This window comes from Stegostoma tigrinum, chromosome 3 (genome assembly GCF_030684315.1).
Source record: "Stegostoma tigrinum isolate sSteTig4 chromosome 3, sSteTig4.hap1, whole genome shotgun sequence".
NCBI lineage: Eukaryota > Metazoa > Chordata > Chondrichthyes > Orectolobiformes > Stegostomatidae > Stegostoma > Stegostoma tigrinum.
Window position 1 is genome coordinate 24,935,493 of NC_081356.1, and position 27,732 is coordinate 24,963,224.

The 27,732-nt window shown below is 41.7% G+C and overlaps 1 protein-coding gene across 4 annotated transcripts in view; it reads right to left on the bottom strand.

Annotated features, from left to right (window-relative positions):
• The window catches only part of LOC125451272 (coiled-coil domain-containing protein 171-like), a 205,575-nt gene that overhangs the window by 114,272 nt on the left and 63,571 nt on the right, over positions 1-27,732 (bottom strand). For all 4 annotated transcript variants that reach the window (XM_048528223.2, XM_048528221.2, XM_048528222.2 and 1 more), the window contains 3 exons: positions 27,051-27,251; positions 24,557-24,724; positions 11,520-11,708 (listed from right to left, as the gene is read on the bottom strand). In XM_048528223.2, coding sequence (XP_048384180.2) covers positions 11,520-11,708; positions 24,557-24,724; positions 27,051-27,251 — 558 coding nt within the window. The remainder of the gene's footprint in view (positions 1-11,519; positions 11,709-24,556; positions 24,725-27,050; positions 27,252-27,732) is intronic.

Below are 27,732 nucleotides of genomic sequence, written 5' to 3' on the forward strand. Positions count from 1 at the left end.
TGGGCAGACCACCTGCTCATCCGCTCAATGTCCATCAAATATTGCCAGAAGCAGTTGAAGGTGAATAAACAGCTCAAAAGAAATGCTCCACATTCAGCAGCTTCAAGAGCAAGCAGGCCAGTGAACTATCAACAAAATCTTCACCAAAATCTCCGAACGGTTCATTTTAGTGGAATGGAGGAAATCTAGGAAGAGCTGAAGATGGCCATCATCTCATGCTGCGAAGATACCATTGGGTACAAGACCAAAAAACATCAAGTGTGGTTCAACGTAAATGACTACTTCACACACGACCTCATGGCAAAGATGGGTAAAGCTCTCCGTGCCTGGGAAAACAACATCACCAGTAAAGCAAAGAGGAGAACTTGAAAATATAGCAAAGGTGCAGTTACAAAGATGAACTAGGGAAATCAAAAACCAACGATGAACTGAGAAAGCAAAGGAGCTGCCACTCCTTGCTGACAAGCAGGACACCCAGGATTTCTTGAATGCCACAAACGCTGTATACAGGTCCAACACCCATGGCCTCAACTGGTGCAGGGTAAAGATGGACTATTTTGAGAGACAGAAAACATCAATCTTCAATGGAGAAAAAACTTCAAACAACTCCTAAATCGTAATACAATTGTCAACAAAGATACGTTAGAGGCAATCACCCAGTTCCCATTAAACATGATCCTGGACTCCTATCCAGTGTGGCAGAAGTTGAAGCCTCTATTAATGGCATGAAGAATGGAAAGCCACAGCAGAAGACAGGATTCCAGCAGAAATTTTCAAGTGCCATCATTTCCTCAAAATCTGGGACAATGAAACAATCCCTGCCAATCTCAAGGATACATCTATCACCATTTTCTTCATGACAGGAGACAAAGTGGACTGTGGGAACTACCGAGCAATCTTCCTACTCTTGATCACTGGAGAGATCATTGCCCAGATCTTCATTAGGTGTCTTCTCCTAGACTCGGAGGAAAGCCTTCCTGTAAGCCAGTGTGGCTTCAAACCAAGCCATGGAACTACTGACATGTTTTTCACTGCTTGGCAACTCCAAGAAATACCAAGGCCTTCATTGATTTGGCCAACGATTTTAACATGGTCAATCATGAAGTGCTGTGGAACATCCTGTAAAAGGCCAGCTGTCCAGTGAAATTCATCTACAACCATGTCTCTTCCATGATAAGTTGTTTGTGATGGTCTTCACTAATAGTAATATAACAGAATCCTTGGAAGTCAAGACAAGGATCAAGCTGGAATGTATCATCGTAGCCACCCCCAACACTCCCAACTCCCCCCCCCCCCCCCCCCCCCCCCCGATCTTCATCACCACCATGCTTTATCTTGTCAGGAACATGCTTCCCAGTGGTGTGGAAATTGTCTACAGCACAGACAGGAAACTTTTCAACCTCAGCCAGTTGAAATCCAAGAAGAAACCTCGCTTATGGAACTTTATTATGTGATGACAATGTATCTCTGCTTTCTCAAAAGTGCATCTTCAAGCCTCAATTAATGCCTTCACAAAAGCATACCGACAAAATGGTCACAGCCTATCCAACTGCATATCTTTTATAGCCTTACTTCAGTTGTGAGTAAAGTGTTGGAGAGGATTATAAGAGATAGGATTTATAAACTTCAAGAAGGCTCAAATCCTTCACCAATCCAGCCCATGTCATTTTCCGGTCCATCTCTCCATTAACGTCGTGGAGAAATTCTCCCAAACATAGAACATTTCTCCTACTTGGGAAGCTACCTCTCATCTGAGACTGACATTGAAGTGGAAATTCAACATCGGATACAATCTGCAAGTACTGCCTTCAGATCACTAAGGAAGAGAATCTTTGACAACTGTGAATCCGTGCTGATACTAAGATCCTTGTGTATAGGGCAGTTATCCTTCTGATGCTTCTTTGTGGCTCTGAAACTTGGGATTACATATAGATGTCAAGACCCCTGAGGAGTACTATCAATGCTATTTGAGATGGATTCTCTGCTTCACCTGGGAAGACAGGCATTCTATCAGAATCCTTGAAGCAGTTAACAGCATAGAAACCATGATCATCCAAAACCAATTCTGCAGGGTTGGCCACGAGCTTAGGATGCCTAAGTTTCAATATCAAAGGAAATCTTTTGCACCCAGCTCAAGGAAGGCATTTGAATGAGGGGAGGACAAAGGAAGCATTTCAAAGACTTCCTAAGAGCTTCCCTTAAGAAGTGCAAGATCGATGTCAATGCATTTGAGAAACTCATTCATAAGAAACCAACTTGGAGCAAATTCCAAAATATGAAGGGACACAATTCTTCAAGAACACACAGTAGCAACAGCAATATGGGAAAAGAAGCAGAGAAAGGAATGCCAATGATCTCAAGGCCAAGGATAAATTCCACCTCTCAGAAATCCCTGTCAAATGTGTGGTTGGAGAAGCCGCTCTGGATCAGGATCATCAGCCCCACAAAGGGTCCACAGGCCCTATGACCAGTGACACGGAATTTCTGAGGCAATCAAAACATACCCATTAGTAAGTTATTGCCAATGATGGTGACTACACTCATCAATTCTCCTTGTTTTCAGTTTAAAAATTACAACTAAGTTTTTAAGGTATAACCTTCCTTAAACCAAACCATGCTGACTATTCATGATTATTCTGAGCCTTTCCGAGTCACAATTGATCTAACCTTATTCAAAAAGAAGACATTAATAAAAACAGGTAACTATAGGCCAGCTATTAGGCTAATGTTAGAGCCTATGAAATAGAATAAACACCAGAGCATTTAGAAATACACAATATCATCAAGAGGTGTCAACATGGCTATATGAGGGGAAGTATTGTCTGGCAAATACATTAGAATTCTTTAAAGAAGTTACAAGCAGGAATGATGAAAGGGAACCACTAGGTGAAATGTATTTAGATCTTCAGAAGGAATTTGACAGGTACAACGTAAGAAGTAAAACTCATTAGGGCTGGTAGATTAGCATGAATAGAGATTAGCTGATCAATAAATGTGGAAAATTGAAATAGGGAAGCATTTTTAGGATGGCAATCTGTAAATAGTAGAGTACAACAGGGATAACTGCTGGGGCCATAATTATAACAAAATATATTAATGATTTGGATAAGGGAAGTGAATGTATTATCAGCAAGCTTGTGGGTGACAAAGTAAATGGGAAGACAAGTGATGAGGATGACACAAAGACACTGCAGAGGTATATACAAAGGTAAAGTGGGCAGGCAAAAAATGCGTAGTTTTACACTGACAGGAAGAAGTGAGGAGATGAATATTATTCAAATGGGAAAAAAAGAGTGTAGAAAGCTGCAGAACAAACAGATTTGGGAGTCCTTGTGTATATATCACAAAAAAAAGCTACGTAAATTCAGTGAGTAATCTGAAAGGTAAATGTAACGTTAGCCTTTACTTTAAAGGGAATGGAGTATAAAACTAGGGAGGTATTGCTAAAATTGTGACAATTTTTGCTGATATTACATTGATCTATTTTAACATTTTATCATATATGGTTTGCAGCCCACACAACCCAGGACACTACAGGACAATTTACCATGGCCAATCCAACTAACCTACACTTCTTTGGACTTTGGGTAGAAATTGGCATACCCACCAGAAAGCCACATAGACATGGGGAGAACCTGCAAACCCCACAATCAAACCCAGATCCCTGGCATTGAGAGGCAACAGTGCTAACCACAGAGCCAGCGTGCCACCCTCGGTTGAACAGTAAAATACAATATACATAGCCTAGTCCCAGCCCTGGACAAATAGCTCTGCAGGACCATTCCTAATTCTGCTTGATAGGCATCTTCATTATCAACTTATTCAGAGATGTTATTACACACCTCCAGAGCAGGTGAGATTTGAACCTGGACATCCTGACTCAGAGGTGGAGATGCTACCACTGAACCACTAGAACTCTTTTGCATTTTCAAATATCAAGAAGTGCTATCACACTCAACCAAATGGTTTTCTCCCAGCACCAAATCATTGTGACTTCAGTCTGTAACTATTAACTACTACAAGTAAGTCACCAGCGCAGTCAATTGGATATTTACTTACAAAACCTGTTACAACCAATGCAAGCCATAAAATGAGAGGAAATGATGATCCACTTCAGAGATTTTTTTTAAAATCTTCATGTATAGACATGTTATCACGTACTCTCGAACAGGTGAGATTTGAACTCATTCCTCCTGGCTCAGAGGTATGAATACTACCACTGTACCAAAGGAGGGCCCCATAAGTGAATAACTTTATAATTTAAAAAAAAAAGTTTAAACCTATTTTCTTAAATCAACCTGTTCAGAGATGTTATTACATACCTCTGGAGCAGGTGGGACTTGAACCCAATCCAGATGTAGGGTCACTGTCACTGCACCAGGAGGGGGCTTCCAGGGATCTGCTTTTTTTTAAAAAATGTAATGCATTTTTCTAATCAACCTATTCAAAGATGTTACTACACACCTCTCAAACAGGTGGGACTTGAACACAGGACTCTCAGTCCAGGGGTAGGGACACCACCACTGTGCTACAAGAGGGCTATCAGGCATCTCCTATATAATTTGGCAATTTTGACAGTCATGGGGAAGCTGATTTGATTTGGCTGACTGCCTCCATGTTGTAACATGATGAAAGGCACGAGTTGGACAACACGTAGAATACCATGAGCAGTGCAGGTCCTCTTATCTCAGGGAATATACTGGCATTTGAGGCAGTCCAGAGAGTTATCAATAGTTTGATCCTGGGTATGAAGGAATTTTCTAATTAGGAGAAATCAACAAGTCACACAACACCAGGTTATAGTCCAATAGGTTTAATTGAAATCACAAGCTTTCAGGTGTTATGTGGCTTCTGATTTTGTCCACCCCAGTCCATTGATGAGAGTGGATCTACTCACTGGAGTTTAGAAGAATGAGAAACCTTATTAATCCCAAGATTCTTACAGGACTTGACAAGACATTGATTCTCCTCTCGAACCAGAGGGCATAATCTCAGAGTAAGGGGTTAAGACGAAATGAGAAGTAAAGTTTTCTCTCAGATGGTAGTAAACCTGTGGAATTCTTTATCACAAGGGGTACAGTGGGTAGTTAAGTATATTCAAGACTGAGACAAACAGATTTTAAAATGAGTAAGGGACTCAAGGGTTATGGGGAAAGGCATGAAAGGAGATGAGAATTATTAGATCACCCATGATTTAATTGAATTGCAGAACAGATTTGATGGCCAAATAGCCTACATCTGCTCCTACATTAATTGGTCCTTTGGTTCAGCTGGGATATGTACTAGGAATTGTTGCTGTAATTGGATACTGCAGGAAGATTGGATTTTGGAGAATATTACATGAAAAGAATCCCTCAGAAAACCAGGTACTGGATTAATTCATTGATGTCTTATAACTGGTTTAGCACGGACTATATGGAGAAAACATTTCACAACTGATTCTAGTTTTTGTTATTCAACAATGTCACTGTTGATTAGGAACGGAGTACTAAGAAGTGCCAAGATCCTTGTAGAATGCGGAGAAGTGCTAATGACTATGCTAAGAGGTGGTTTAATCATCTGTTCATCAACTGAGGATTCAGAATCTTGTTCTTTTTCTTCAAATTGCTTCACAATTTCTTGTCCATCCCAAATAGCTTGAAGGATGTACTAAGATAATAAAATGTGAGGCTGGATGAACACAGCAGGCCCAGCAGCATCTCAGGAGCACAAAAGCTGATGTTTCGGGCCTAGACCCATCAGAGAGGGGGATGGGGTGAGGGTTCTGGAATAAATAGGGAGAGAGGGGGAGGCAGACTGAAGATGGAGAGAAAAGAAGATAGGTGGAGAGGAGAGTATAGGTGGGGATAGGTCAGTCCAGGGAAGACGGACAGGTCAAGGAGGTGGGATGAGGTTAGTAGGTAGGAGATGGAGGTGCAGCTTGGGGTGGGAGGAAGGGATGGGTGAGAGGAAGAACAGGTTAGGGAAGCAGAGACAGGTTGGACTGGTTTTGGGATGCAGTAGGTGGAGGGGAAGAGCTGGGCTGGTTGTGTGGTGCAGGGGGGGAGGGGGGCGAACTGGGCTGGTTTTGGGATGCGATGGGTGAAGGGGAGATTTTGAAGCTGGTGAAGTCCACATTGATACCATTGGGCTGCAGGGTTCCCAAGCGGAATATGAGTTGCTGTTCCTGCAACCTTCGGGTGGCATCATTGTGGCACTGCAGGAGGCCCATGATGGACATATCATCTAAAGAATGGCAGGGGGAGTGGAAATGGTTTATGACTGGGAGGTGCAGTTGTTTATTGCAAACCGAGCGGAGGTGTTCTGCAAAGCGGTCTCCAAGCCTCCGCTTGGTTTCCCCAATGTAGAGGCAGCCACACCGGGTACAGTGGATGCAGTATACCACATTGGCAGATGTGCAGGTGAACCTCTGCTTAATATGGAAAGTCATCTAGGGGCCTGGGATAGGGGTGAGGGAGGAGGTGTGGGGGCAAGTGTAGCATTTCCTGCGGTTGCAGGGGAAGGTGCCGGGTGTGTTGGGGTTGGAGGGCAGTGTGGCGCGAACAAGGGAGTCACAGAGAGAGTGGTCTCTCCGGAAAGCAGACAAGGGTGGGGATGGAAAAATACCTTGGGTGGTGGGGTCGGATTGTAGATGGCGGAAGTGTCAGAGGATGATGCGTTGTATCCGGAGGTTGGTAGGGTGGTGTGTGAGAACGAGGGGGATCCTCTTTGGGCGGCTGTGGCGGGGGCGGGGCGTGAGGGGTGTGTTGTGGGAAATGAAGAATGTACTGATAGGCCTCCCTGAAAGCATTTAAAACAGACCACTGTCAGAGGGCACTTAAGAATCAGTTTGGTGTGGGTCCGTAGTCACAAAGTCCAGCCTGTGCAAGGGTAGCAGGTTGCTTTTTCCCCAAAGGCACAATCAATGGGGTTTTTACAGCTGTTCTAAAGAAACAAAATGTTAGCTGTTTATCAACAGGCCCTACCAGGCCTGCTGAGCTTCTGCTGCATTTTGTTTTTTTTTATTTCTGATCTCCAGAATCTATAATATTTTGCTTTCATGTGTTTTTACAACTTACTTGACCATTTCAAGCTGACTTATTTGGAAAGCAGATATTTATAAACAAATTATTACTGTTATTTTTAAAGCGGAACTTAAATTTAATTTGTGCTCAAATGTTCCAGTCAATGCTTTGTGGTACCAGACCATGCTGTACAAATCCAGTGACATAATTAATCTACAAACCAGCAGTGCCTGTAATGAAGAAGTATTTTTCGATTGAAGTTGTAAGGTACAATATTGGCCTTTCTGGGTCCCACTTAAAAATATCGCCTAACCTAATTTTGAGTTAATGCAGAAAGTTCCTACCTGCCTTCTGATTGTAATTACAACAGAAAGATCTACCCATACTGGGTTCATTTTCTGGCAGAGTTGAGACACTTTTATTGCAGCAAAAACAAACACCGGAGGGAGGGAAAAGAAGGAGCAACAATATGACTGAAGGACAGAAGGCAAAATAATGCAGCTGCTGGAAGTGTAAAATTAAAAAAAAATAATGGAAATGCACAGCCAACAGCATTTGATGAGATGGAAACAGAGTTACTATTACATGACCTTCCATTCAACAAAGAAACATTCATTTTGATTTCCCACTCTCTGGAGAGAATGAAAACATTTCCAAAATGGAAAGAATGGGAAAATGAGCATTACACAGAAACCAACTCCCTTTTAACCACCTGAATGATTAAGTACTGTATCATAAGGACCTTAGGCAACCTTCTCAAACTGCCATCAATTAAGAGCCTTAAGTGGTCCATTAAGTTGCCCCCTGGCAGGCGAGAACAGCAACTAGTTTTTTTAGACTGGGCCACCATGGCCACCTGCCTGCCAGGCTGGTGGGTGCCTCCAATTGCTCCAGTCTGCATATGGGATATTTGGGGGCAAGGATGGGGGTAAGAGGGTGACTTCTGAAATCCAGCCACTGTTCTTGCTTCCAAACCCCAAACCACTCTCCTTGAATCCCTTCCAATAAACAACAAATTCTGGACAATGATGGCTCTCCCAAGGAATAGGTCAGCTGGCCCAGGTCTAAAGTCCCAAAATCCCAGAAACTTCCAGCCTCTGAGTGACCAGCAGCTCCTGGGCACTTGGGACATCAGCACTGAGGTCTGATTTGCCAAGAAGCACACCCAACCTCACTTGCCAGCTCTTAATAAATTGATATAGAACAACAACAAGAACAAAGAAAATTACAGCAGAGGAACAGGCTCTTCGGTTCTCCAAGCCTGCGCCGATCCAGATCCTCTATCTAAATCTGTCACCTACTTTCCATCTCTGGATCTGGATCTCTCTGCTCCCTGCCCATTCATGTATATGTCTAGATACAGCGTAAAAGATGCTATCGTGCCCACCTCTACCACCTCCATGGGCAAATCGTTCCAGGCACCCACCAGCCTGTGTAAAGAACTTTCCATGCACACCCCCCTTAAACTTTTCCCCTCTCACCTTGAAATCGTGGCCTACAGCAATTGAGACCCCCTTCTTGCTGTCCACCCTGTCTATACCTCTAATAATTTTGTAGATCTCAATCAGGCCCCCCCCCCCCCCCCCCCACCAACCTCCATTTCGATAATGTAAATAATCCAATCTACTCAACCTTGTCTTCATAGCTAGCGCCCTCCATGCCAGGCAAACCTCCTTTGCACCCTCTCCAAAGCACCACATCCTTTTGGTCATGTGGTGACCAGAACCGTACGCAGTATTCCAAATGTGGTTGAACCAAAGTCCTATACAACTGTAACATGGCCTGCCAACTCTTGTACTCAATGCCCCATCCGATGAATGAAAGCATAAGGTATGTCTCCTTGACCACTCTGTCGACCTGCATTGCCACCTTCAGGGTACAATGGACCTGAACAGCTAGATCTCTCTGCGCGTCAATTTTCCCCAGGGCTTTTTCATTTACTGTACGACTTGTTCTTGAATGGATCTTCCAAAGTGCATCACTTCGCATTTGCCTGGATTGAACTCCATCTGCCACTTCTCCGTCCAACTCTCCAATCTATCTATCTATATTCTGCTGCATTCTCCGACAGTCCCTTTCACTATCTGCTACTCCCCCAATCTTAGTGTAATCTGCAAACTTGCTAATCAGGCCATCTATACCTTCCTCCAGATCATTTATGTATTTCACAAACAACAGTGGTCCCAACACGGATCCCTGTGGAACACCATTGGTCATAGTTCTCCATTTTGAGTAACTCCCTTCTACTACAACTCTGTCTCCTGTTGCCCAGCCAGTTCTCTATCCATCTACCTAATACAACCTGGACCCCATGCGACTTCACTTTCTCCATCAGCCTACCAGAGGGAACCTTATCAAACACCTTAATGAAGTCCATGTATGCAAAATCTACAGTCCTTCCCTCATCTATCAACTTTGTCACTTCTTCAGAGAATTCTATCAATTTGGGAAGACATGACCTTCCCTGCATAAAACCATGCTGCCTATCGCTAATAAGCCAATTTTCTTCCAAATGTAAATACATCCTATCCCTCAGTATCTTCTCCAGCAGATTCCCCACCACAGGCTCACCGGTCTATAGTTACCTGGATTATCCTTGCTATCCTTCTTAAACAAGGGGACAACATTAACAATTCTCCAGTCCTCCAGGACCTCACCCATGCTCAAGGATGCTACAAAGATATCTCTTAAGGTCCCAGCTATTTCTTCTCTTGCTTCCCTCCGTAACCTGGGATCGATCCCATCTGGAGCTGGGGGCTTGTCCACCCTAATGCCTTTTAGAATACCTAACACTGCACCCCCCCATGCCAACTTGACCTAGAGTAATCAAACATCTACCCCTAACCTCAACATCCATCATGTTTTCTCCTCAGTGAATACCGACACAAGGTACTCATTAAGAATCTCACTCATTTTCTCCGACTCCTCGCATAACTTCCGTCCTTTGTCCTTGGAGTTGGCCAACTCTTTCTCTAGTTACATCCTTATGCACAAATAAAAAACTTTGGGATTTTCGTTAACCCTGTTTGCTAAAGATATTTCATAATCCCTGTTAGCCCGCTTAATTCCTTGTTTCAGATTGGTCCTACTTTCCCAATATTCTTCCAAAGCTTCATCTGTTTTTAGTCACCTAGACTTTATGTATGCTTCCTTTTCCCTCTTGCTAGTCTCGCAATTTCACCTGTCATTCATGGTTCCCTAATCTTGCCCTTTATATCCCTCATTTTCACATGGACATGTCTGTCCTGCACTTTAAGCAAACTCTCTTCAAAAGCCTCCCACATATCAAATGTGGATTTACCATCAAACAGGTTCCCCCAATCCACATTCCCCAGCTCCTGCCAAATTTTGCTATGGTTGGCCTTTGCCCAATTCAGCACTCTTCCTTTAGGACCAGTCTCGTCTTTGTCCACCAGTATTCTAAAACTAACAGAATTGTGATCACTATTCCCAAAGTAATCCCCTACTGAAAGTTCAACCACCTAGCTAGGCTCATTCCCCAACACCAGGTCTAGTATGGCCCCTTCCCAAGTTGGACTATTTACATACTGCTCTATAAAACCCTCCTGGATGCTCCTTACAAATTCTGCTCCATCTAAACCCCAAGCACTAAGTGAATCCCAGTCAATGTTGGGAAAATTAAAATCTCCCATCACCACCACCCTGTTGTTCCTACATCTTTCCATAATCTGTCTACATATTTGCACCTCTATCTCACGCTCGCTTTTGGGAGGCCTGTAGTACAGCCCCAACATTGTTACTGCACCCTTCCTATTTCTGTGCTCTGCCCATATTGCCTCACTGCTCGAGTCCTATAAAGTGCCCTCCTTCAGCACAGCTGTGATATCCTCTTTGACTAGTAATGGAACTCCTCCACCCCTTTTACCTACCTCTATATCCTGCCTGAAGCATCTATATCCTGGGATAATTAGTTGCCAATCTTGCCCTTTCCTCAACTAAGTCTCAGTAAGAGCAATAATATCATACTCCCAGGTACCAATCCAAGCCCTAAGTTCATCTGCCTTTCCTACTACGTTTCTCGCATTAAAACAAATGAACCTCAGACCACTTGTCCCTTTGCATTCATCATCTGATCTCTGCCTACTCTTCTCCTTAGTCACACTGACTTCATTATTTAGTTCCTTACAGGCTTTAGTTACTACCTCCTTACTGTCCACTAACCTCCATATTTGGTTCCCATCCCCCTGCCACACTAGTTTGTGTGAGTGACTATGCCATTTTTTTTCCCCAAGCAGTGGGAGTAGGATGCTAATTGAGACATAACACGCTTGCCCTCATACTTAACAAAATAAAAAGGAAAAATTCAGCTCTAACTATTTTTCACTATCTGCAGATGCTGTGTCAGACCTGCTAACGTGAGGACAAACTGGACATGTGCTGTGTTCAACTTCACTTTTCACATGTACACAAACATGTGGGTGTACACATTGGAAACAAATTGAGGACTACATAGGCAACTATCAGTCAATGTTAACTAAATTATGTCGGTAATACCTGTGCCCTCGAATGAACTTCCCCAAGGAGTCCAGAATAATGTTCCTCCAAGTCAGTCTTCTGTGTTTTCCAGCCAGCCTCTTGTTCCTTCATCTGTTCGGTTAGTTTATTGAAGGTAGCTTCTTGGCTTTGCTGCAGATGATGTATGGTTTCATCCTTATTACGACAAGTGCGCTCCAAGTATGACTCCTGTAAGTTCCAGAATTAAGATTTAAAACCATTTGTCCAATATGCCTTGTTCAGATCATAAATGCAATTCTGATCCATAAACTTTTATTTGAAAGAAATGTAGATTTCACAGTTGACTGATAATATCATATCTCTGTTCTCCAAACAGCCAAATGTGAACATGTGCAAACCATTAGCAATGTTCTTTATGGACACAAATGCATACAGATTCCTAATGTCAAATAACCAAATATGCTTTCCTTCATTTATACCATGAAAATCGATAATTTGAAGAATTAATGAGCAATGAATATGAAAGCAGTCATTCCCGGCCTGGAATGTAACATTCTACTGTATAGTAATTTCGAAATATATGCTTGCAACTTATACAGGATACTCTATTTTGCAACATATTTACCAGGCTCGTGTAGAAGAGGACCCTATTTTTTCCATTCTAAACATGATTTTGCATATACTGGTTTTCATGAACAAGTTAACTTTTTAGCCATGACACGTTATATGCACATTAAGTGATCTTTAAACCAAAAATCCCACCCTTACTTACTAGTACCTTCTAACTGGGCACACTAGATCGAGCATGTGTTGTGAAGATGTTTAAAAGTTCAAGACACATCCACCCATTGCATTAATATCAATGATATTTCAAAATGGCAACCACCCACAATGTCTGTTCACTTTTACACCAGGCTATAAGCAAATTTCTTTTTACAGGCTTAAAAAGCAACTTATAGCATATATCAGAGACAAATGGAAACTGCAGATGCTGGGAGGACAGACACGTCAAGGAGGCAGGATGAGGTTGGTAGGTGGGAAATGGAGATGCGGCTTGAGGTGGGAGGAGGGAATAGGTGAGAGGAAGAACAGGTTAGGCAGGCGGGTCGAACTGAGCTGGTTTTGGGATGCAGTGGGGGAGGTGGAGATTTTGAAGCTTGTGAAATCCACATTGATACCATTGGGCTGCAGGGTTCCCAAGCGGAATATGAGTTGCTGTTCCTGCAATCTTCGGGTGGCATCATTGTGGCACTGCTGGAGGCCCATGATGGACATGTCATCTACGGAATGGTGGGGGGGTTGGGTAAAATGGTTCGCAACTGGGAGGTGTAGTTGCTTATTGCGAACAGAGCGGAGGTGTTCTGCAATGCGAACCCCAAGCCTCCGCTTGGTTTCCCCAATGTAGAGGAAGCCACGTCAGGTACAGTGGATACAGTGTACTATATTGGCAGATGTGCAGGTGAATGTCTGCTTAATATGGAAAGTCATCTCGGGGCCTAGGATGGGGGCGAGGGAGAGGGAGGTGGTATGGGGGCAAGTGTAGCACTTCCTGCAGTTGCAAGGGAAGGTGCCGGGTGTGGGTGGGGTTGGAGGCGAGTGTGGAGCGGACAAGGGATTCACGGAGAGAGTGGTCTCTCTGGAAGGCAGACAAGGGTGGGGATGGAAAAATGTCTTGGGTGGTGGGGTCGGATTGTAGATGGCAGAAGTGTCGGAGGATGATGCGTTGTATCCAGAGGTTGGTGGGGTGGTGTGTGAGGACGAGGGGGATTCTCTTAGGGCGGTTATTGCGGGGGCGGAGTGCGAGGGATGTGTTGCAGGACACACGGACAAGGGCGTTCTCGACCACTGCGGGGGTGAAGTTGCGGTCCTTGAAGAGTGCGGACATCTGGGATGTGCGGGAGTGGAATGCCTCATCCTGGGAGCAGATGCGGAGGAATTGGAACTAGGGGATGGAATTTTTGCAGGGGGGTGGGCGGGAGGAGGAGTTTTCTAGGTAGCTGTGGGAGTCGATGGGCTTGAGGTGGACATCAGTACAGGAGCTGGGACATCATGTTATGACTGTACAAGACGTTTGTAAGGCCACACTTAGAGTACTGCATACAATTCTGGTTGGCCTCCTAAAGGAAAGATGTTATCAAACTGTAAAGGGCGCAACAGATTTACAAGGATATTACCAAGGCTGGAAGGTTTCAGCTGTAAGGAGAGGATAGATAGGCTAGGATTTCTTTCCCTGGAGCACAGGAGACTGACGGGTAACCTTATAGAGATTTATAATTTCATGAGAGGAATTAATAAGGTGAAGAGCCAAGCTCCTTCCCTAGAGTAGGGGAGAACAAAAGGTTCAAGTGGGGAAAGATTTAAAATGGATATGATGAACAACTTTTTTCACACAGAGAATGGAGCATAAATGAAACGAGCTGCCAGAGGAAATGGTAAACGCAGGTACAATTACAACACCTAACAGACATTTGGACAGATAGTGATAGGAAAGGTTTAGAGGGACATGGGCCAAATGCAGGAAAACAGGACTAGTTTGGGAAAACTAGTCTTCATGGATAAGTTGGACCAAGAGGCTTGATCTGTGCTGTATGTCTCTACTAGAGATAAACAGAAAGCAATTAATGCAATTCAGGATATTAAGCTGCAAGGCCGGGTCACGGGTAGGTTTAAGAAAGAAAAACAATAGCTATCCACCTAATTATATAAAACAAGTGTTTTAAATCAGTTTACAAATCCAAGCAGGCAGCCAATTTATAAAATATGACAAGGTCATTTAAGGGAAAAGAAAATTCATATAATTGGACCCTGCCTCATTGAGGTGTAGTGTTCGAACAGTTTGCAACAAACAGTTTTTAATGTTGCTACAAATGATTGAAAATGGTTTTCTTCCCACTTTTAACAGTGTTCCACTATTTCAATATGCATGTCACCCATGGTTCAATTAGTATTACCCTTGCCTCAGTGCCAAAAATTCATGGGTTTGAGTCTTAGTTCAACACGAGTACTGAGGGAATGCTGGTGATGTTGTCTTTCAGTTGAATCATTAAACCAAAGCCAAATTTGCCCAAAAGATTGGTGGGCACAAAAGATTCCATGGCACTATTTTGAAGAGCAAGGGAGTTATTGCTTGTTTCCTGACTAATCTGCTTACTTCAAATCAAATCAAAGCAAGAAAACAGATTATCACATTCTTCAATACAGACAAGACAACCTGGAAGATACATCATGACATTGCTGAAGTGGAGAAAATTCTGAAGCATGGATGGCTGTTAGAGTGGATGATTGGTGATCTTGGGCCTGAAAAGACAGATGAAAGCCCCTTTACATTGCACCTCCAGTCTCAAATGAAAGATCTGCTCCATAATGAAGCAAAAGTAAAGCCGTGAATTAACTTAATTCTACAATCAATATCATATTGCTATTCGTGGGAGTTTGATGTGCAGAAATTGATTACTGAATTAAATACATTACAATAGTGGTTACAATTGAAGAATGCTCTATCGGCGATACAACGCTTTAAAATGCTCACTGGTTGCAAACAAAGCTATATAAAAGCAAGTAAATCAGAAGAAACCTCTTCTTAAAGAGAGTGTGGCAATGTGGAACTTCAAACCACAGAGAGTGGGTTAAAGAGAATAGCATAGACAGGCATGTAAGGAGAAGCCAAGCAAGTATAACAGGGAGAAGAGGTCGGAAGAGATGAGGGGAAGCTCAAGTGCAGCACCAAAACCAGCATAAATTGACTGAAGCCAAACAGCCTGTTTTCATTGTATATCCTATGTAACATAAGTATAAGTTGTGAGCTGAGTAGATCATTCAGCCCTTTAAGCCTACGTTCTTTGATTGTAGCAGGGACCCTCTACTAAATCAAAAGAGGTCATTGTGCAAAATCTGTATACTTGACAGTAGCAGACTCCGAAAAAGTAGTCAGCAGTTGCTGAAGTTGCACATTCGCATCTGAAGTGGCAAAAGTTAGAAACTTGTGGTCTTTATACTATAGCAACCCACTTAACCATCACTAAATCCACTTCAAAATGAATTTTTAAATGAAACTATGGATGAAGTGTTAGAAACAAACATCTGACAATAAATTTGATACTTGACAATGCAGCTTTGCTCACATCCATAAATCTATGTGCCAGTTCAGTCATGTAGCATACAAAATAAATTCTGTATATGATGGAGGGCTCTTTTTTATTTCTGATACTAAAAGTAACAATGTCAACTTGTGAGTGCCATGCAACAATAAACATATAGATATATAATAAATATAAACCATAGAGAACGTTCGGCACATCATACTGCTTCTGGGCAATGGCTATTTGCATAGGAAGATTTTTTTAAAATTGGCTTTTTTTTTAAAAAGTGAACAGACTCTGAAAACAATACTATTAATTACATTTTAAAAGAAAAACTCACTAAATAACCAATGAGGAGTTAAGTCTTTTGATTTGATAGTTTCGAAAACAAATATCAATGTGTAGGCATGGCTTTCATAAACCCTACAAACACAACAGTAAAAGAACAACAATACTTGTGGCGCTAGGTGTCATTTACAAAATTTAAATTTCAAATCAATTTCTTGTAAGTGGACAGCTTTAGCCAATCAACACTAAAATTAAAACTGTACATCAACATCAGCATTCTGTGTTGCTTTTTGCAATCTCTATCTCAGCATTCTTTTCTCCAGCAGGTTAATAATCATTGCAGTTTTGCCACAAATATATATTTCGCCATAGAAACTCATGAGTTTCTTTCATTTCAGACAGAATAACTTCTATTCTGGTGGTTAACTATATTAATTAACAGTAATAATGAACACGAAATGCAAATTTTATTTTCCTCCTAACATTGCAACGTTTCAAGCAAATTAGGTGCTTACTTACACAACGGCAAACACTACACTTCAAAAGTGTTGTATATCTGCCTTGGTTCCGATCCAAAAACTTGTTTAGCAGTGTGAATTATGCAATAAAATTCCCTGCTGTCAGAGTTAATAAGATTTAAATCAAAATTAATAAATTTGGTTACAGTTACAGCATGAAAATTATACCGATACGTTTCAGGTAATTTTGCATGTACCTGGGTTGTGCAGCCAGAGAACAGATCAAATTTCATCAATTGGTTAGAGTATCACCATTAAGGACAGTACTAATTATTATCTGAAGGTTTTGTGAGAAGGCTGAAATTTCCAAGTTAAAAAAATCAATGTAAAACAAAAGCTAAATATACAAGCATTTATTAGATTGCTTGGAGCCCTGAACCTGTCAAGTTTAAACTGAAGCAAGGATGCAGATGAAGGATTTTTGAAATATCATTTTATACAGCATGAATGATAGATTGTAGTTTTTCAGTAAGAGCATTATCAAGTGTAAGTACCAATACAGCACAAAACAATTGTGAACTGACCTAACTTTTTTTTAAAATCAACTGATGTTGCTGATTGCTTACAGCGTAAGTTTGAGTTGGCTGATTTAGGAATGTGAAATTTAAATTGAACAAACAGAATGTAACAAAAAATCTCAGGATAATATAGTATATCATGCCTATTTTCTTAATATAGCAACAGTTAAGTTTAATAGTCAATAGTATTGTAAAATTCAAACTTCTGAAAGAATTTTTTCTCAGAAAAACTTAGACCATTACTTAGCACTCACCTATTTGTAATCTGCAAATATAGTCACCAAAAAGAGGGAGAGTGAATTAAATTATTGTAATTATCTCCCTTTCTGTCCATGAATAGATGTTTGTTTAAATTTTCTTCCTTTAATTCTTGAAAAGGCTATTCTGCATTCCTCCCAAAACCATGTTTGTTTGGCTCTTTTTAAAAGCAACCTGCAGCAAACCCTTTGGGTTTAAAGCAACGCAGTGGATTCATGCATGCAAATCCAGGGGCTGACTGTTATAATATACACAAAAGCATACAAGAAAGAAAGTAAAAGGAAAATGGTTGGAATTAACAATAGCATAAGAACCAAGAGGTATACACATAAATTCACTCAATTTTCATGTGTCCAGTCCAGGTTATTTTCTATCAGAGTTCAAATCGGGAGGGTGCAGTTGGCTAAAGTTTCAGAATTCCTTTTGAAGTTGATGGAGGTGCAACAAGATGATGTTTTCACACAGACATTGTACATTCAATAGAAATTAGACAATTTTATCATAATTTTTCAAAGAGGTTGAGATATGAAATAAGCTCAGTCAGCCTGGAAATTAGTTATGAAGTTAGCAGGCCTTAGACTCTTAGCAGATTGATGCTAACAATAACTCAGTCCTCACCAGATAGAAATAATGGTAGAAACTGCACTTCACGGTGTCAGCATCAGCAGTGGCAAGTAGGTCTAGAGCAGACTCATGGCAGTCAGTGAGTAGGCCCAGTGCAGACTCATGGTGGCAGAGTCAGAAGAGTTTGGGTTCTTGGGGGCTTCTGCATCAACGAGGCAGTCCTAGTGCCGACGCCTGGCTGCTGCATCAGAGGTGAGTTTGAGTTCTCAGAGGCATCTGCATCCAGTAAAGATTCGTTGAGGCAGAGGTGAGTTTGGGCCAGTGTAGCACCCAGTGGCATAAGTGGTGTCTGCATGGCAAGATCCAGTGAGGATTCAGTGGTGATGAGATGGCACTTAAGAGTGGAAACTTTTGTTCCAGTAGCAGTGGTATGGCAAAGCGACTTGTGCCTGGCCACCAGGCCCATGGCTAATGGCAGAGCACCTAACAGGAAGGGCTGTAAAGTTGAACACTTTTTCTTTATTCTTCTGCCATTATATTCTATGCTTTGGTTTATTTTTCTGTGTTTTAAGATGGTGCTGGAGAGGGAGGGCGCTGTACAATATTCTTTAGTTGACAGTAAGTAAATCAAATCAAAAAACTCTCCAGAAGCCCAAGGGTGATGGCAACAGGTAACTTGTCTATTTAGAAGTCAAGCTCATTTCAAAAATTTGTTTATATCTCTGTTACTAGCCATTCAGTATCCACATAGTTGATAAATGGAGCTGTTTGCACCTCCCCAACAATATCATGGTTATGTTTCTATACCCCTGCTAAACCTATTGTTTGTTTGTTTGTTTGTGATAAACAGAGATATGTTGCCACTTCAGGCATAAGTTTCAATGTTGATGCTAGGAATTGCTGATTGGAATCCTTCCAGAAATTGTATTCAATTTGCATCATTTGATCCGTGATATTTATTTTTTAGACCAACAAAGCTCATTATAAATTCAAACAAGAAAGTACAGCTTTCAAATAAAAAATAGGAGAAGTAAACCATTCAACTCCTTGGACCTGCTCCACCATTCGTTCAGATCATAACTGAACTATGTTTCTAATTCTAATTTCCCATCTATACCTGACCATACTTGATTCTTCTCAATACATCATTATCTTAAAAATATTACCTTGCCTTCATTGCCTTCTGGAGGCAGAGTTCCAAAGTTGCAAAGTTCTCAGAAAATAAATCTTCCTCATTTTTGTCACAAAGAGCAACCTCTAAATTTCAACCAAGCTTTCACTCCCTTCATCTACAGTTCTGCCTTCAACGCCAAAATTTCAAACAAACTCATCTCTAACCTCCAAGACTTACGTCTCAGCACACTCCCCTGTAACTGGATGTTTGACTTCCTGATCCAAAAACTGTAAACAGTAAAACTAGGCAATGACACCTCCTCCACCATAATCCTCAACATCAGTGCCCCGCAAGGCTGCATACTCAGCCCCCAACTATACTTCTCATACACACACTATTGCATGGCCAAATTCAGCCCCAATCCTATTTTCAAGCTTGCTGACAACACCGCCATTGTGGGTCAGATTTAAAACAACAGCAAGACAGATTACAAGAAAGAGACTCAGTGCTTAGTGGTGTGGTGTAAAGTATCAATATCAGCAAAATGAGGGAGCTGGTCAATGACTTGAGAGAGTGGAGGCTGCATCTCTGTGCTGAAGTGGAGATGGTTGAGAACATCAAGATCCTGGGGGCGATGTTCACCAACAATATGTCCTGGTCCATCAACGCAGATGCAACAGTCAAGGAAGCACAATGTCTCTATTTCCGCAGGAGGCTAAGAAAATTTGACATGTTCAAAAGGACTCAGCAATTTTTACAGATGCACCATAGAAAGTATTCTACCTGGATGCATCACAGCATGGGATATAGCAACTTCACTTCCTAAGGCTGCAAGAAACAAAGTCATGAAGAAAGCCCAGTCCATCACACCAACTAGCCTTCCATCCATACGTCTCGCTGCCTCGGGAGCAGAAACAACATAATCAAACATCCCTCCCGTGTTTATACTGTCTTCCTCCTGGCAGAAGATATAAAAGTTTGAATACGCATACAAATAGATTTGAGACCAGCTTCTTCCCCGCTGTTATCATAATTCTCAAATGATTAAATCTGATTGTGCTCCCTCTCGCTCCCTCTCGCTCCCTCCCCCTCATGCACCTTCTCTGCAGCTGTTTCACTGTATTCTGCACTCTGTTCTGCTACTCTGATGCACTTTGTATAGTACAATCTGCCGGAATAACACGAAAAACAACATTTTTCAATGTACCTCAGTACATGTGACAAAAATAAAATCACTTAATCAATCTAAGTCATTGATCTAAATTTTAAAATACTAATGCCCCAGCGCTTCACTTTTAAGACAAATTGTGTTCTCTCCATGTCTTGTGATTATGTCAATATTCAGTGTAACCACTATTATAAAAACTGAGAGACATTTTTTAAATTCACTTGTGGGATGTGGGTGTCGCAAGTTATTGCATGTCCACAGTTGGCCTTAAGAAGGTAGTGGTGAGCCTGCCTTCTTGAACTGCTGCAGCCCACATACTGTGGGTTGACTGACAATGCCCTTAGGAAGGGAATTCCAGGATTTTGACCCAGTGACAGTGAAAGAACAGCAACATATTTCCATGCCAGGATGGTGAGTGGCTTCCAGGTGGTGTTGTTCCCATGTATCGGCTGTCCTTGTCTTTCCAGATGGAAGTGGTTGTGGGTTTGGAAGGTGCTGTTGCTGGATCTTTGGTGAATTTTTGCAGTGCATCTTATAGATAGGAGCACAGCGTGTACTGAACATCGATGATGGAAGGACAGGATGCTTGTTGATGTGGCGCCAAGTGGGCTGATTTGATCTGGATGTGTCAACTTTCTTGAGTGTTGTTGGAGCTGCATTCATCCAGACAAGTGGGGTGCATTCCAACACACACCTGACTTATGTCCTGTAGATAGCGGTCAGTCTTTGGGAGTCAGGTGGTGAATTATTCCCTGTACTGTTCCTAGCCTCCAACTTGCTCTTTTGGCCACTGTGTTTGTGTGGTGATTCCAGTTAAGTTATTAGATTAGATTCCCTACAGTGTGGAAACAGGCCCTTCTGCCCAACAAGTCCACACAGCCCCTTAAAGCATCCCACCCAGACCCATTCCCCTATAACCCACACACTCCTGAACACTATGGGCAATTTAGCATGGCCAATCCACCTAATCTGCACATCTTTGGACAGTGGGAGGAAACCGGAGCACCGGAAGAAAACCCACGCAGACACGGGGAGAATGTGCAAACTCCACACAGACAGTCAAGTTTCTATTCAATGGTGACCCAAAAGATGTTGATAGTGGGGGATTCAGCAATGGTAACATCATTGAATGTCAAGGCTGGTGATTAGATTGCATATGGCCATTTTATGACATTTGTGCAGCGTGAATGATACTTGCCCAAGGATCTCTGCCCAAGCCTCGTTATTGCCCACATCTTGATGTATTTGAACATGGACTGCTTCAATGTCTGAGGAGTCGTGAACAGTGCTGAACATTGCGCAATCATCACTCACTTCTGACCGTATGATAGAAGGAAGGTCATTGATGAAGTAGCTGAAGATGGTCGGGCCTGTGACACCACCCTAAAGATCTCCTGGAGCTGAGAAGACTGACTTCCAACAACCACAACCATCTTCCTATGTGCTATGAGCAGGGAGTTTGCTCGTTGATACCCACTGATTCCAGTTTTGCTTGGGCTACTTGATGCCACACTGAGTCAAATGTGACCTCTATGTCAAGGGCAGTCACTCTCACATCAGCTCTTTTGTCCTTGTTTGAACCAAGTCTGTTAAGATATTAGGAGCTGAATGGTCCTAGCGAAATATAAATTGGGTGTCGCTGAACTGTTACTGATAACATGGTGCCGTTTTCCAAATCTGAATGCAATCAGTTTCTTTTTAACAAAATGCATTTGTTGTTTTCTCACAAACCACAAAATAAAACAGTAGTATTTTTTGAATGGTTATCAATTCAATTCGCAGTTGATAAATAAAATCTAGAACTGAAATTCTGAAGCTAAACAGCAGCAAGAATGATTTTTTTTCTGTTTTATGATACCTGCAAGTTTTGCTTTTGGGGCTAGTGCAACAAAACTGTGAAAAATGTCAAATTCACAAATTTATTTTAGATAACAAGGACATTACAGAATGGATCAGATACAAAGTAACTTCCCCTCCTCATTATGCTGCAGTGCAACCTCAGTAATGTTCTAACTAAATTCATGTGGCATCCAATTTTCATCCTTAAAGATTGATTTTAGCCAATTATTAGATCTTCCATTTTTGACAGCCACTGAAAGCAGATTTGAAACAACACACTCAGGGCAAAATTTTCTCTTTAGGAGACCTATTGTAGGAGCTGGTGTGTTAATCACTGACTGGTCACCCAGCTGCAAAGAAAGTTCACTATATTTCATGTCAGTTAGGTTGATAACCTATTTAGGTCGTGCTGACGTCAGCTGTTATCAACTTCAAATACCTTTTGGTTGAAGTCACTCCTCAGGTGAGAAGGTAGAAGAAGCTTTACTTTGGTTCTCCAAAGGTGGAAGTCACAGGTACAGGGTGGACCAGATGATTTGAGACTAAGGTAGGGATTGGCATTCAGAGCTGAACATCTTGTTCCCTATCATTGCCTCCCATTGACCCCAGCCCACGCAAATAATGTCGCACCCCTCAAAATGGCAAGCAAGTCTCCTGGTTACCTAGTGGGAAACCAATCATTTTACTTGCCTGCAAAGACCACTTAAGAGTCTTAATTGTTGGTGAATTCAGAAAATCCAAAAGGGCCATCTTGCTCAAAATTTAATTGGTGATGTGGCGAAAACAGCGCAAGTATTGCCTAATTATTTCCACTCGTGTCACCTCCAGGGAGGACCCCAGATCATTGGCTCAGTCTGAACAGGAATAATGTTTAGGCCCTAGATATGTCTGTATAACAATCCCTTGTATCAAAAACATTTTCTCAACCTATTTTGCATTCACATTAGTAGCAGCATATTCATGCTGTGGATTATCCTCAGTATCAGACTCCGAAAATAATCTGTAAAACCAGCTCCAATTAATTATGCTAATCTTCTGGATCTCAAGTTGACTCCTACGCCAGTTTGCCTTACCATATTCTTCAAGCATGAGTGGAAATGGTGACTTGTAAATTACGAGGCAAACATCAAATACATTACAGGGTGATATCAATACTATTTATGGTCAACATCCTCAAATTGGGCACATTGGAGGAGAGCATGGACTTGCATACGAGATAACAAGGTGTAGAGCTGGATGAACACAGCAAACCAAGCAGCATCAGAGGAGCACGAAAGCTGACATTATGGGTCTGGGCTCTTCTTCAAAAATGAGGGAGGGAAAGGGAATTCTGAAATAAATCGGGAGACGGGGATGAGGCTGGTAGGTAGGATGTGGGGGCGGGAGGGTGGATAGTGGCGGGAGGGTGGATAGTGGCGGGAGGGTGGATAGTGGCGGGAGGGTGGATAGTGGCGGGAGGGTGGATAGTGGCGGGAGGGTGGATAGTGGCGGGAGGATGGATTGGCGGGAGAAAGGACGGACAGGTTAGGAAGGCCGGGGCGAGCTGGGCTGATTTTGGGATGTGGTTGGGGAGGGGAGATTTTGAAGCTTATGAAGACCATTTTGACACTATTGGGCTGCAGGGTTCCCAAGCAAAGTATGAGGTGCTGTTCCTGCAACCTTCGGGTAGCATCGTTGTGGCACTGGAGGTGGCCCAGGATGGACATGTCGTCCAAGGAGTGGGAGGGGGAGTTGAAGTGGTTTGACTAGGAGGTGGTGCGTGAGGACGAGGGGGATTCTGTTTTGGTGGTTATTATGGGGAGGGGGTGTAAGGAATGAGTTGTGGGAAACATGAGAGAGGCGGTCAAGGGCGTTTTCGACCACTGTGGAGGGGAAATTGCAGTCCTTGAAAAACGAGGACATCTGGGATGTCCGGGAGTGGAATGCCTCATCTCGGAAGCAAATGCGGGGGGAGGCGAAGGAATTGGGAATAGGGGGTGCATTTTTGCAGGAAGGTGGGTTAAGAGAGGTCTATTCTCGGTAGCTGTGGAAGTCAGTAGGCTTCAAATGGATATTGGTTTCCAGGTGGTTGCCAGAGATGGAAACAGAGGTCCAGGAAGAAAAGAGCGAGTGCACGCCAGAGAAAGAGCGCACGGTATCGGAGATGATCTAGTTGAATTTAAGGTTGGGGTGAAAGGTGTTAGTGAAGTGGATGAACTGTTCGAGATCCTCGTGGGAGCATGAGGCGGCGCCGATATAGTCAGTCATCGATGTAACAGAGGAAGAGGTGTGGATAGGGCCAGTGTACTTGTATAAGGACTCATCCAAGTTATTTTGCAGGTGTACATTCTTATGTATTGTGCATGAGATTTTGTTTCATTACTAAAAATGCATAAAAGATTTAAATTTCCTTCTTGATAAAACTTAGATGCATTTATCTTTCTCTAATTAGGTCCCTGTGGCCAATTCTCAGTAGTGGGATTAGCAAACCTGGGAAAAGTACAGAACAACATTCAAATCTGAGAGACCAATGGCACCTGGAGTATTCACTCAGACTTCAGTAGCATTTGTATCCCTTCAGATAAGGAAACAAAAAACTGTGCCAGAGACTAATTATAATTAATGTTTCTGAATTACTAAATAGAAAATTCCTTTTGAAAAATGTTGACTGTCAACCTGTTTTAAAACAAACCATGCTGTGATACAGACAAATGTCATTGGCTAAATGAGTTGCAACATCAAGCAAGTTACCTTTTCATTAGCCCTGTTAAGATCTGAAGTAAGGATGTCAATGTTCTCTTGCAGAATTGTGCACAGCTCTGGCCAAGAAAATTTCGCCAACATGCCATTTGGTTGCTTCATTACGACACAGCCTGCTACTAGTTGCTGGTACAAACTATGAAGGAAGGTCAGTTTCTCCTGTGAGAAAAATGCCAGTGTATTAGAATAATAGTCTAAGAATACTGTAAGCAAGAACAAAAGCTTTAAATATAATGAAGGAGTAACAAAATAAAATATTTGAACATACTTTTCTAATCAATATTTTGTATTACTGCTAAACTATTTCAGAGGCTCGCAGAAATAGGTGACCTGGCATGAGGACAAACTAGCTATCAGCAAATCTATCTGGATAATGCAAGTGTTTAGCAATTTATACCTGCAAAGTCTATTTTTTCCCCTACAACTTGCTACTACAAAAAGAGTTGTATTAGATTCCACAGCAATCTTTCAATCACCCTTTCCAGAATAAGTAATCGCACTTATGGCCAGGTACTTCTGATGAATATATCAGCAAGCATTAGACAGTGTAGAAAACAACATTTTCTAAATGATAAACTTGTGTACAGAGGTATACAGGTAATAGAAGCTGCAGGCACGATGGGGGGAATGTAAGAGAGGTGGGGACTTAGCATAATTGATAAAGAAAAACCATGAGTGCAGCAATAAGAGAGGATATACAAGAAGGATCTTCAAATGAGGCCATCTGGGTAAAGCTTGAAAATAAAAACATGACCATTACTTTGCTAGGATTATACCACAGGCTTCCCAAAATTCAGAGACAGGCAGAAGAGCAGATATACAGGCATATCACAGAAAGGTGTGAAAGAAAAAGGGTTACAGTTGTCAGGATTTCAACTTTGCTAACATTAACTGGGATAGCCTGAGTGTGAAAGGATTACATGAGGCGGCATTCTTAAGGTGCATCCAAAAGACCTTATTGCGGCAGTACATAAATAATTCTACTATAAAAGGGGGCAGTGCCAGATCTAATTCTTGGGAATAAAGCTGCTCAAATGGTTGAAGTTTCAACGTAGCAGGACACAGAATACAGGAGCAAGGAAGTCTTGCTATAATAAAACTTTGTTTAGGCCATAGATGGAATGCTCTAAAAAGTTTTTGTCACCACTCTGTCAGAAGTTTGTATTGGAGAGGATGCAGAGGAGCACCAGGACTTTGCCTGGAATGAAAAATCTCATATGAGAGATTGGACAGGCTGGGTTTGTTTCCCTTGGATCAAAGGAGGCAGGAGGGGGGTCTGATTGAGGTATGACAAAATTATGAGAGCCAGAGACAACATAGCTCACGAGAATCTTATCCTCATGTCAGACATGTCTCAGACGAGAGGGCAGAAGTTTTCAGTGAGGATTAAGTGGTTTAGAGATGATTTGAGAGAGAAAAATAAATTCACCCAGAGGGTGGTAGGAATTTGGAACATGCTGCCTGAAAAGGGGTGGAGGCAGGTACTGTCACAACATTTAAGAAGCATCAGGATGAGTACTTTAAATGCCAGGGCATTATAGGTTATGGACCAAATGCAGATAAAAGGAATTAGCATGGTTTAGCTTTGCTGGTCAGGGGTGAAAGGTTTGTTTCTACACTGTCAGGCACGAGGGCAATAGCTGATTTCTCGATAACTTTCTTCCAAAAATGAATACACTATCAAACCAATGTAGTGTTATAAATCTTCAGGTTCATTATTAACTTTATGATCACCTAGTTTAAACCCCAAAGGCTCAGAACGGTAAGTTTGAAAACCCTTATTTTTAAATTAATAGTTGGCAGTATTCTGTCTAATCATGAAGTTTAGGAATACTTACCACTGGCAACATTTGCCTAGCACATGGTGACATGGAGAACAAAAGTCAAAAAGCCACTTTGAAAATTCACAATGCCAAAACAAATCAATGTCTTACTAAAAAGGAAATAGTTCTTATAGCATGCATGGGTTCAAAATTATTTGTGGTTAGGAGACATTCATGAATGGGAGAATCCAGAACTAGGGGTCATAATTTAGAAGTAAGGAAGTGTTCACTTAAAACAGACTTTCTTTTCCCCCTCTCAGAAGGTTAAGACTTTAGTATTCCCTTCTTCAAAAGGCAGTGGTGCAGAATCTTCAAATACCGTTAAGACAAATGTAGATTGATTCTTGATAACGGAGGGGATAGTACTTCAGGAACAAACTATCAGAACATTTGCATTCTCACTGATACATTCTCTGGCAGTTAACAGCTTCACTACAATAAATCTATGCATTAGGCCTGCCTTGTTATCGATAAGGAAAATTAAAGACTAATAATTACATAAATGAACAGATATAATAACCTCACTACAAAACTTAAGTCAAGTGCAAGAGCTGCCAAAGCAAGTAGTAGTAATAACATGGGCAATGTGGAATGATGATTCATATATCCAACCAATAACAAACATTCAGTTTATGAGAATACCTTGCAATTCATCACATTACCTCTGCATCCTTTTGATGTGCCCTTGCAAGTTTCTGAATTTCATTTTTAGCCTCAGCAACAGAATTTTTCTCTCTCTCAAAGCTACGTTTCACATTTTGTAGTTCCGTGCTTATAGTGTCAATCAGCGCATCTTTTTCAGAACATTCACTGCGCCAATGATTTAACATTTTGTTAGTTGCTGTCAGGTCTTCATGAACTTTCTGAAGAACAAGAGCCCATATTAATTAAAATCAGAGATCTTCCAACAAACTTTATCGCTTAGTATTATCAAGTCAAATTTTACCATTTCAATTCCAACATTTCAGCTTCTTCGGCAAAGAAATTTGGAGCTCTAACTGAATAACTGCCGGAAGAGAATTGAGAGTAAGGATTGTTATTTGTTAAAAAGTTAGTGAAATTCAAAAACCACCTCAACAGGAACCTGGCACACAATTTAATGAGGGGCAATTCAATTACTAGTACCTGCAGCTCACTCATTCTTCTGGAAGAAACCAATGGCATTTTACATGCTATTTATTTCAGCCCACAAGATTACTTTGACTGAATGAGGAGTACATAAACCAACTCAGAAAAGAACACATATCCCTTGGTAAAGTTTGAGGCATATGTAAAAAATATTTGGATTTCTAAGCCCCTTTTAATAAGACTCTGAAATGAAGCATTTACCGTGAAACAAGACAC